Here is a 12,619-nt window from a genome sequence, read left to right as displayed (position 1 = left end):
TCAGGTGCACCGAGGAGGGTTTTGTAAATCAAAATGTAGATCGTCCAACAAGAGGAGGGACTGTACTGGGCCTGGTGTTGGGTAATGAGCCTGGCCAGGTGACAGACCTGTCAGTGGGTGAACAATTAGGAAACACTGACTACAATTACTTAAGTGAGTCATAGAAAACTACAGGACAGAAACAGGCCCTTCGGCCTATCTAGATCATGCTGAGCCCATTTATCTCTCTAGTCAATTCGGCCTGTACATGAACCATAGCCTTCCATACCTCTTCCATCCATGTACCTATGCAAACCTCTCTTAAGCATTGAAATCAGAATTGTATCCTTCACTTGCTCTGGTAGCTTGTTCCACACTTTCACTACCCTCTGAGTGCAGAAGTTTCCTCTCGTGTTCCCCTTTAACATTCCACCGTTCACCCTTAACCCATGAACTCTAGTTGTAGTTTCACCCAACCTCAGTGGAAACAACCTGCTTGCATTTACCGGATCTATGCCTCTCATAATTTTGTATATCTCTGTCAACTCTCCCCTCAATCTTCTACATATTAGGGAACAGAGTTCTAACCTATTTAGTCTTTCCTTATAACACAGTTCCTCCAGGCTCAGAAACATCCTTGTAAATTTTCTCTGTACTAATTCAATCTTATTTACACCTTTCTTGTAGGTGGGTGACCAAAACTGCACACAATACTCCTAATGAGGCCTCACCAATATTTTATACAACTTCAACATAACATCCCATCTCCTGTACTCAATACTTTGATTTATTAAGGTCAATGTGCCAAAAGTTTTCTTTATTACCCTATCTACCTATGATGCCACGTTCAGGGAATTATGGACCTACATTCCCAGATCCCTTTGTTCTACCACACTCCTCAGTGCTCTACTGCTCACTGTGTAAAACCCAATTTATATTTCTGCGTCAAATGTGCGCTGTAGGTACAGCGTACCCTATGCTGTAGGGTGACATGCACCTCCCCAAAAATGTAACTCATGCGTCGTAGCGACGCAGACCACAACAACTGTGATTGGTCTGCTTGGTAGCATCGCATTTCCTCATACACATTTCCAGTTGCTTTTCTCCGCCATGTCTGTACACTGATGCAAAATAAATGGTTGGAGACGATGAACCAAATCGTCAAATCTACTTGCTGACACCCGAAAATATTTGAAATGCATTTCCTTGTCCATGTCTCTCACGAAGAAACTCAACACAGTGGCATAGAAACTCCACTGCCAACTAGCGTTTTGGCGGTGAATTGCAGAGCGATGAAGACACAACTCTGCATGCTCGCTACGGCGTAGGGCTACGCAAAAGTATAAATCAGGCCTACAGCGTAGCCCATATGCACAAGTATAAATCAGGCTTAAGACTTATTCTGGTTTGCACTCCCAAAGTGCAACACCTCGCACTTGTCCCTATCAAGTTTCATCAGCCATTTTTCAGCCCATTTTTCCAGCTGGTCAAGATCCTGCTGCAAGCTGTGATAGTCTGCCTCGCTGTCCACTGCATCCCAATCTTGGTGTCATCCACAAATTTGCTGATGCAGTTAACCAGATTATCATCCAGATCATTGATATAGGTGACAAACAAGTACGGCCCCAGCACCAGTCCCCAGGGCACACCACCAGTCACAGGACTCCAGCCAGACAACCATCTACAAACACTCTCTGGTTTCACCTGCAAAGCCAATGTCTAATCCAATTTACTACCTCATCTTGAATCCCAAGCGTTAGAGCCTTCTTGACCAACCTCCAAAGCGGAATCTTGTCAAATGCTTTGCTGAAGTCTATGAAGACAACATCTACTGCCTTGTCTGCTAACTTTCCTGGTAACTTGCTCAATAAAGTATAAAATTGGTTAGACACAACACCATGCTAACCATTGCTAATCAGTCCCTATCTATCCAAATACTCATATATCCTGTCCTTAGAATCCTACCAATAATTTTTCCACTACGGATGTCAGGCTCACTGGCCTATAATTTCCTGATTTATTCTTAGAGCCTTTCTTGAACAGCAGATCAACATTAGCAATGCTCAAATCCACTGTTACCTCACCTGTTGCTAAAGATAATTTAGCTAGGACATCAGCAATTTCTGCACTTACCTCCCACAGGGCCCAAGGAAACACCTTGTCAGACCCTGGGCATTTGTCCACTCTGACTTGCCTCAAGAGCAAACCCCCCCTCCTCTGAAAGCTGTATAGGATCCATGGCCTCGCTGCTGCTTTGTCTCACTCCTGTAGACTCTGCCCCCAGTAAAGACAGATATCAGTCTTTTTAAGATCTCACCATCTCTTTTGGCTCCAAGCATAGATTACCATTCTGATTTTTCCGAGGACCAATTTTGTCCCATGAAATCCTTTTACTCTGAATGCATCTGTAGAATCACTAAGGATTCTCCTTCACCTTGTCTGCTAGGGCAAACCCATGCCTTCTTTTAGCCCTCCTGATTTCTTTCTTAAGTGCTTTCTTGCATGTCCTATTCTCCATAAGTACTTCATAAGTTCCAGCCTGCCTATACCTGCTATACACCTGTTTTTTTTTCCTTAACCGGGGCTTCAATATCTCAAAAGCCATTGTTACCTAAACTTGTTATCTTTACCTTTTATTCTTTGTACCTTTTACCTTTTATACAGGCAGATAGAAACACTGTACTCTCAAAATTTCACTTTTGAAGGTCTCCTACTTACCAAACACATCTTTGCCAGAAAACAGCCTGTGCCATTTCACACTTGCCAGATACTTCCCCATACCATCAAAATTGGACCTTCTCCAATTTAGAAACTCAACCTGAGGACCAGACCTATCATTTTCTATAACTACCTTGAAGCTAATGGCATTACAATCACTGGATGCAAAGTGTTCCCTATACAAACTTCTGTGATTTGCCCTGTCTCATTTCCTAAGGACAGATCAAGTATTGCACACTGTCTTGTTGGGACTTCTATGTGTATTAAGGAAACTTGCCTGAACACATTTAACAAACTCTATCTCATCTAGTCCTTTTACAGTCCCAGTCAATAAGTGGAAAATTAATATCACCTACTATCACAACCTTATGTTTCATGCAACAGCCTGTGATCTCTCTACAAATGTGTTCCTCTAAATCCCATGGACTGTTGGGTAGTCTATAATATAGCCCCATTAATGTGGTCACACCTTTCTTATTCCTCAGTTCCACCCATAAATCCTCACTGATCAAATTTTCCAGCTTATTGTAAGCACTGCCGTGACATTTTCCCAACTAGTAATACCACCCCTCTCCCTTTAATCCCCACCACTCCCTATCTCTTATCAAACAATGGAATCCCAGAATATTGAGCTGCCAGTCCTGCTCCTCCTGCAACCAGGCTCTCTATTGCCAGTCCTCCATCTCTGGGGGTGTTCAGGGCTTCCGCCATCGTGTCGAAACTTGGTTTTCACTACTGTCAGTCATGCAAGTACTGGCTGAAGACTCACCAGTACCATCACACTCAGTTGTAGAAGGATTCTTCATTGCTATTCACAGAACAGTTCTGTTTTACCAGTCAGAGTTGTTGGCCCTGAGCTGAACCCCTAAACGTGGAGGTCCCGGGGATCACTCTTAGTCTGGCCTCTACCCTTTCACCTGTTTGGCATGGGTAACCCTGCCAAGAGCCCAAGCATAAAGCCCTGAGTCCAGGAAACATAGCTCCCTGGGTCATTGAGGCAAACAAGTCTCCAACCCCTTGACAACATTGTGGTCCTCTTGGAGGTCACTAATGGCTACAGTAGCATAATTCCATGTGTTGATCCATGCCCTGAGCTCATCTACCTTCCCTACAGTACTTCTTGCAATGAAATATACACAGCTCGGAACATTAGTCCCAACATGCCCAGTCTTAGATTCCTAACTTTGTCTTAACAACATCTTTCTGTACAACCACTCCATTGTCTGTTCTGGCACTCTGGTTCCCACCCCCCTGCAGCTCTAATTTAAACTTTCTTCCCTCCCCCCCTCACCCCCCCCCCCCCCCCCGCCACAGAGCAGTATTAGCAAACCTTCCCACTAGAATATCAGTCCCTTTCCACTTCTGGTGCAAACTCTCTCTTCTCTACAGGTTCCACCTTCCTGGGAAGAGAGCCCAATGATCCAAAAATCTGAAGCCATCCCTCCTACGCCAACTCCTAAGCCACGTGTTAAACTGCCTGATCTCCCTGTTTCTGACCTCACCAGCATGTAGCATGGGTAGTAACCCTGACACCACAACCCTGGATGTCCTGTCCTGTCCTTAGCACCTAACTCCCTGAACTCACTTTGCAGAATCTTGTCCTTCTTCCTACCCTTTCATTGGCACCTACATGGGCCACGATCTCTGGCTGCTCACCCTCTCACTTAAAAACACTGAGGACTTGATCAAAGATGTTCCTCCCCCTGGCACCCGGGAGGCAACATACCATCCAGGAATCTCAATCCCATCCAATCAAACCTCCTTTCTGTTCCCCAAACTAACGAATCCCCAAATCGACAGTGTGCCCCCTCTCCCCCCTCCCTTCCCTCTGAGCCACAGTGCCAGGCACCTGACCACTGTGACTTTCCTCTGCTAGGTCATTTCCCCCACCCCCAGTAGTATCCAAGGTGGTACACCAGTTACTGAGCAGGACGGCCCCAGGAGTACTCTGCACTTTCCGTTTAATCCCATTCACCCTCCTGACTGTCACCCAGGTTTGTGGATGGTATTTATCCGGAGTTTTTTCAGGATCCTGGATGGAGCAGCGGAGGCCAAGGGGAGATCTGATAGAAGTTTATAAGATTATGAGAGGCATAGGTAGAGTAAACAGACAATATCTTTTTCCAAGGTTTGAAGTGTCTAATGCCAGACAGTATGGATTTATGGTGAGAGGGGGTAATCTCAAAAGAGATCTTAGGTGCAAGTTCTCTGAATGGAGAGTGGTGGGTCCTGGAGTGTGCTTTCTGGGGTGGTGGTAGAGGTAGAAACATCCGAGACTTTTCAGATGTTTAGATGGGTTCACCAACGCGAGGAAAGTGGAAGGCTGTGCAGACTGTGCAGTAGAAGAGATTAGCTTGGCCATTTGATTAGTAATTTAATTGGTTCAGCACAACATTGTGAGTGGAAGGGCCTGTTTCTGTACTGTGCTCTTCTATGTGCTACGCTCTTTGGGATCTTTGGAGGAACTCTTCCATTCTGTCCTATTTCCCTAAAGTGGCTCCATCATCTTTTAAAGGATTATTTTTAAAATATGTATCCAGCCCCCTATAAGATGCTGGATTCTGTTTCTTCTGCCATCACTGGTTGAACATTTCACGTCCTGCCAATTGATTATCTCTGAAGACTTTTCTTAGTCTGTTTGTTTTAAATTAATCACTACCAGTAAGGTCTGCTCTTCTTTCCAATACAAGATTTTGGAGGCTTTCTTGTACAATGGAATAAAGAGAAGTAGGAATTAGCAAAACTAATCAATCATAGAAACATAGAAACCTTGCAGCACAATACAGGCCCTTCAGCCCACAATGCTGTGCCAAACATGTACTTACTCTAGAAATTACCTTGGGTTACCCATAGCCCTCTATTTTTCTAAGCCCCATGTACCTATCCAAAAGACTCTATTGTGTCTGCCTCCGCCACCACGGCCAGCAGCTCTTACTACTCTCTGCATAAAAAAACTTACCCCTGACATCTCCTCTCTACATACTTCCAAGCACCTTAAAACTGTGCCCTCTCATGTCAGCTATTTCAGCCATGGGAAAAAGCCTCTGACTATCCACATGATCAATGACTCTCATCATCTTATACACCTCTGTCAGGTCACCTCTATCGCTCCAAGGAGAAAAGGCCGAGTTCACTCAACCTATTCTCATAAGGCATGCTCCCCAATCCAAGCAAAGTCCTTGTAAATCTCCTCTGCACCCTTTTTATAGTTTCCACATCCTTCTTGTAGTGAGGTGACCAGAACTGAACACAGTACCTGTACTCCAAGTGGGGTCTGACCAGGGTCCTATATAGCTGTAACATTATCTCTCGGCTCTTGAACTCAATCCTACGGCTGATGAAAGCCAATATACCATACGCCTTCTTAACCAGAGTCAACCTGTGCAGCAGCTTTGAGTGTCCTATGGACTCGGACCCGAAGGTCCCTCTGATCCTCCACACTGCCAAGAGTCTTACCATTAATACTATATTCTGCCATCATATTTGACCTACCAAAATGAACCACCTCACACTTATCTGGGTTGAACTCCATCTGACACTTCTCAGCCCAGTTTCTCATCCTATCAATGTCCCGCTGTAACCTCTGACAGCCCTTCACACTATCCACCACACACCCAACCTTTGTGTCATCAGCAAATTTACTAACCCATCCCTCCACCTCCTCATCCAGGTCATTTATAAAAAATCACAAAGAGAAAGGGTCCCAGAACAGATCCTTGAGGCACACCACTGGTCACTGTCCTCCACGCAGAATATGACCCATCTACAACCACTCTTTGCCTTCTGTGGGCAAGACAATTCTGGATCCACAAAGCAAAGTCCTCTTGGATCCCATGCCTCCTTACTTTCTCAATAAGCTTGCATGGGGTACCTTATCAAATGCCTTGCTGAAATCCATACACACTACATCTGCTGCTCTACCTTCATCAATGTGTTCAGTCACATCCTTAAAAGATTCAATCAGGCCCATAAGGCACGACCTACTTTTGACAAAGCCATGCTGACTATTTTTAATCATATTATGTCTCTCCAAATGTTCATAAATCTTGACTCTCTGGAGCTTCTCAATCAACTTACCAACCACTGAAGTAAGACTCACTGATCTATAATTTCCTGGGCTATCTCTACTTGAATAAGGGAACAACATCTGCAACCCTCCAATCCACTGGAACCTCTCCCGTCCCCATTGATGATTCAAAGATCATTTCCAGAGGCTCAGCAATCTTCTCCCTCACCTCCCACAGTAGCCTGGGGTATATCTCGTCCAGTCCCAGTGACTTATCCAACTTGATGCTTTCCAGAAGCTCCAGCACATCGCCTTTATTAATGTCTATATGCTCAAGCTTTTCAGACCACTGTAAGTCATCCCTACAATCGCCAAGGTCCTTTTCTGTAGTGAATACTGAAACAAAGTATTCATTAAGTACCTCCGCTACCTCCTCGGGTTCCATACACATTTTTTCACTGTCACACTTGATTGGCCCTATCCTCTCACATCTTACCCTTTTGCTCTTTACATACTTGTAGAATACCTTGGGGTTTTCCTTAATCCTGCTCGCCAAGGCCTTCTCATAGCCCCCTTCTGGCTCTCCTAATTTCATTCTTAAGCTCCTTCCTGCTAGCCTTATAATTTTCTAGATCTAAACATAAAAACATAGAAAACCTACAGCACAATACAGGCCCTACGGCCCACCAAGCTATGCAGAACATGTCCTTACCTTAGAAACTACCTAGGCTTACCCATAGCCCTCTATTTTTCTAAGCTCCAGGAGCCTCTTAAAAGACCCTATCATTTCTGCCTCCACTGCCACCGCCGGCAGCCCACTCCACACACTCACCACTCTCTGTGTAAAAAAACTTACCTCTGACATCTCCTTTGTACCTACTTCCAAGCACCTTAAAACTAGGCCCTATTGAGCTAGCCATTTCAGCCCTGGAAAAAGCCTCTGACTATCCACATGATCAATGCCTCTCATTATCTTATACACCTCCAACAGGTCACCCCTCATCCTCTGTCACTCCGAGGAGAAAAGGCTGAGTTCACTCAACTTATTCTCATAAGGCATGCTCTCCCATCCAGGCAACATCCTCGTAAAGACAAGGCTTGTCAGAAGGGCAGTGTTATGATAATTGTGGGTGATTTTAACATGTGAGTGGATTGGGAAAATCGGATTGGCACTGGATCTCAAGAGAGATAACTTATAGAATGTCTGCGAGATGGCTTTTTAGAACAGCTTGTTGTTGAGCCCACTAGAGGATCGGCTGTACTGGAGTGGGCATTGTGTAATGAACTGGAGGTGATCAGAGAGATTGAGGTGAAGGAACCCTTAGGAGGCAGTGATCGTAACATGATTGAGTTCACTGTGAAATTTGAAAAAGAGAAGCCAAAATCTGATGTGTCGGTATTTCAGTGGAGTAAAGGAAATTACAGTGGCATGAGAGAGGAACTGGCCAAAGTTGACTGGAAAGGGACACTGGCGGGAAAGACGGCAGAGCAGCAGTGGCTGGAATTTACGCGAGAAGTGAGGAAGGTGCAAGACAGGTATATTCCAAAACAGAAGAAATTTTCGAGTGGAAAAAGGATGCAACCGTGGTTGACGAGAAGTCAAAGCCAAAGTTAAAGCAAAGGAGAGGGCATACGAGGAAGCAAAAATTAGTGGGAAGACAGAGGATTGGGAAGTTTTTAAAACCTTACAAAAGGAAACCCAGAAGGTCATTAAGAGGGAAAAGATTAACTATGAAAGGAAGCTAGCAAATAATATCAAAGAGGATACTGAAAGCTTTTTCAAGTATATAAAAAGTAAGAGACGGGTGAGAGTAGATATAGGACCAATAGAAAATGATGCTGGAGAAATTGTAATGGGAGATAAGGAGATGGCAGAGGAACTGAACGAGTATTTTGTATCAGTCTTCACTGAAGAAGACATCAGCAGTATACCGGACACTCAAGGGTGGCAGGAAAGAGAGGTGTGTGCAGTCACAATTTCAACAGCGAAAGTACTCAGGAAGCTGAATAGTCTAAAGGTAGATAAATCTCCTGGACCAGATGGAATGCAGCCGCGTGTTCTGAAGGAAGTAGCTGTGGAGATTGCGGAGGCATTAGCGATAATCTTTGAAAAGTCGATAGATTCTGGCATGGTTCCGGAGGACTGGAAGATTGCAAATGTCACTCCGCTATTTAAGAAGGGGGCAAGGAAGCAAAAAGGAAATTATAGACCTGTTAGCTTGATATCGGTGGTTGGGAAGTTGTTGGAGTCGATTGTCAAGGATGAGGTTACGTAGTACCTGGAGGCATATGACAAGATAGGCAGAACTCAGCATGGATTCCTTAAAGGAAAATCCTGCCTGACAAACCTATTACAATTTTTTGAGGAAATTACCAGTAGGCTAGACAAGGGAGATGCAGTGGATGTTGTATATTTGGATTTTCAGAAGGCCTTTGACAAGGTGCCACACATGAGGCTACTTAACAAGATAAGAGCCCATGGAATTACGGGAAAGTTACATATGTGGATAGAGCGTTGGCTGATTGGCAGGAAACAGAGAATGGGAATAAAGGGATCCTATTCTGGTTGGCTGCCGGTTACCAGTGGTGTTCCACAGGGGCCCGTGTTGGGGCTGCTTCTTTTTACATTGTACATCAACGATTTGGATTATGGAATAGATGGCTTTGTGGCTAAGTTTGCTGATGATACGAAGATAGGTGGAGGGGCCAGTAGTGCTGAGGAAACGGAGAGTCTGCAGAGAGACTTGGATAGATTGGAAGAATGGGCAGAGAAGTGGCAAATGAAGTACAATGTTGGAAAGTGTATGGTTATGCACTTTGGCAGAAAAAGTAAACGGGCAGACTATTATTTAAATGGGGAAAGAATTCGAAGTTTGGAGATGCAGCGGGACTTGGGAGTCCTCGTACAGGATACCCTTAAAGTTAACCTCCAGGTTGAGTCGGTAGTGAAGAAGGCGAATGCAATGTTGGCATTCAGTTCTAGGGGAATAGAGTATAGGAGCAGGGATGTGATGTTGAGGCTCTATAAGCCGCTGGTGAGACCTCACTTGGAGTACTGTGGGCAGTTTTGGTCTTATTTAAGAAAGGATGTGCTGACGTTGGAGAGGGTACAGAGAAGATTCACTAGAATGATTCCGGGAATGAGAGGGTTAACATGAGGAACGTTTGTCCACCTTTGGACTGTATTCCTTGGAGTTTAGAAGAATGAGGGGAGGCCTCATAGAAACATTTCGAATGTTGAAAGGCATGGACAGAGTGGATGTGGCAAAGTTGTTTCCCATGATGAGGGAGTCTAGTACGAGAGGGTATGACTTAAGGATTGAAGGGCGCCCTTTCAGAACAGAAATGCGAAGAAATTTTTTTAGTCAGAGGATGGTGAATCTATGGAATTTGTTGCCACAGGCAGCAGTGGAGGCCAAGTCATTGGGTGTATTTAAGGCAGAGATTGATTGGTATCTGAGTAGCCAGGGCATCAAAGGTTATGGTGAGAAGGCGGGGGAGTGGGACTAAATGGGAGAATGGATCAGCTCATGATAAAATGGTGGAGCAGACTCGATGGGCCGAATGGCCGACTTCTGCTCCTTTGTCTTATGGTCTTATGGTCTAAATTTCCTCTGCACCCTTTCTATGGTTTCCACTTCCTTCCTGTAGTGAGGCGATCTCTATCATTACCTAGTTTTTTAAACCTTTCGTAAGATTTTCTTTTCTTCCTGACTAGATTTTCAACAGCCTTTGTGCACCATGGTTCCTGTACCCTACCATCCTTTCTCTGTCTCACTGGAACATAACTTTGCAGAACGCCATGCAATTATCCCCTGAACATTTGCCACATTTCTGCCGTACATTTCCCTGAGAATTAAAATGATCCTTGATTAAAATACTGCTGAAACAGAAGACATTGCTATTTGTCCTTGGGTATAGCTGCACCTTGGAGAACATTTTGCTGGGAAATAAAGAGAGACTTGCATGAATTTCTGTTAACTAAATCTGAAAAGTCTCTGAAAGCTATTGTTGAATATTGTGAAGTTAATCTGATTAACACTAACCTTGTAATAGCAAAGGCAGAATGAGACAAGGACAAGATCAATTGATGTGATCATGGAAGAAGAGCAAATGTATTGAATAAATTAACACCTCTTGTGCAAAGACATAAGGAAATAATTGAATAAACAAAAGATAACTGCTTTGTTTGATTGTATGATTATATCAAAAGTACAAAAGTGGGAATCTGTGTTTGCTCAAAGACTCTCTGGACTGTTCTGATTAATCAGTACTGTGTAATAAAGCCTTTGTCTGCTACTCTGGATGTCTTGATTTTATTTTAGACCATAAGACAAAGGAGCAGAAGGCGGCCATTTGGCCCCTCGAGTCTGCTCCGCCATTTTATCATGAGCTGATCCATTCTCCCATTTAGTCCCACTCTCCCGCCTTCTCACCATAACCTTTGATGCCCTGACTACCCAGATACCTGAGTTTTACTCAGATTTTGCCTCTACATTTCCTGAATTCACTCTTGAGGGAAGATGGCAAGACTGGTAGTTAACGGGAATTCTGGTTTCCTCTTGAGAAGATGAATTGTTGCAATCTATGTGGTGAAGTTACTCCATTTTATTTACAACATGTGTTTTGTTACAGGCACATTAATTATTTGAACACACCTTAAAATCCATTGTACTTAAAAATGTATTCCAGATATAAGATGACGTGCGAGTACACTTGGCCAAACCACCTCATGTCAACAGACATGGAAGCAACCCAGGCAATTATAGTTCAACACGGTTTCCAGCCTGATGTCGCCTATGGAAAGACCAAGCTATTTATTCGAACACCTCAGACTTTATTTGAACTGGAGAAAGAACGGGCTGAAAAAATTCCCTACATTGTACTCTTTCTGCAAAAGGTAGGGAATCACAGTCGACTAACTCGTAATCCATTGAGGATATAGCAGAGTGTCTCTGTACTGATAGTTTTCCACAACAGCTCTTGTTTGCCCCATTTTGTTTTCTTGCTTTCTTAGTGGCAATTTAAAATCGTATCACAGACTCCCAACAAGGGGAAGCTGTCTTTCTCTACTGAGTTTTCCAAACTGCTGTGTCCATTTAAAATACTCTAGTGCTAAATTATTAGAGATGCCAAACTTTAGATGAAATATTAAAGTGAGGCCTCTCAGGTGGATGTACATGTTACAGGTTATGATGTTTTTGTACTGAGAAGCTGAGGCATTTAATTTAACAGCTACTTTCCCAACATAGCTGCAATATACAGCACTTTGGGAAATCCAGAGGTTGCAATATATACACACAAGGTTGTTCTCACTGCTATCTGCTGGTTTAAATCTGCATGACTTCGACTGTCTCAATCCAATTCCTGACTGATGTTACATTACAAGTTGGTATTGGTATTGATTTATTATTGTCACATGTACAGTGGAATAGCTTGTCTAGCATATCATTTGTTCAGATCAAATCATTACATAGTTCATTGAGCTAGAAAGTGGTAAAACAATAATACAGAATAAAATGTAAAATCTACCAAAAATGTGGAGTGCTGGTAAATGACAGACTGGAAGATCATAACGAGTTAGATTGTGGGGCCAGTAGTGCATCTAGTCGTACAAGATGGCCATTGAAGAGTCTGATTATAGTGGGACGGGAGCTGTCCTACAGCATGGTGGCCCATGCTTTCAGGCTTTTGAATGTGCTGCTCGATGGGAGAGGGAGAAAAGAGAGTGTCCGGGGTCAGTGGGGTCTCTGATTATGCTGGCTGCTTTACTGAGAGAGCGGGAGGTATAGAAGGAAGGCTGGTTCCTGTAATGTGAGGCACTGCATCCACAGCTCTCTGCAGTTTCTTGCGGTCATGTGCAGGGCAGCATACAGACAGAATGCTTTATACAGTGCATCAATAAAAATTGTTCAG

General features: G+C 43.8%; 1 protein-coding gene across 1 annotated transcript in view; it reads left to right on the top strand.

Annotated features, from left to right (window-relative positions):
• The window catches only part of LOC140198917 (unconventional myosin-Id-like), a 133,080-nt gene that overhangs the window by 66,349 nt on the left and 54,112 nt on the right, over positions 1 to 12,619 (top strand). The window contains exon 16 of the mRNA XM_072260163.1: positions 11,396 to 11,603. Coding sequence (XP_072116264.1) covers positions 11,396 to 11,603 — 208 coding nt within the window. The remainder of the gene's footprint in view (positions 1 to 11,395; positions 11,604 to 12,619) is intronic.

The sequence above is a fragment of the Mobula birostris genome, chromosome 1, assembly GCF_030028105.1.
Source record: "Mobula birostris isolate sMobBir1 chromosome 1, sMobBir1.hap1, whole genome shotgun sequence".
In the NCBI taxonomy this organism is placed as follows: Eukaryota; Metazoa; Chordata; class Chondrichthyes; order Myliobatiformes; family Myliobatidae; genus Mobula; species Mobula birostris.
The sequence above is the reverse complement of the archived record's forward strand: the minus strand, read 5'-3'. Positions and strand labels throughout refer to the sequence as shown.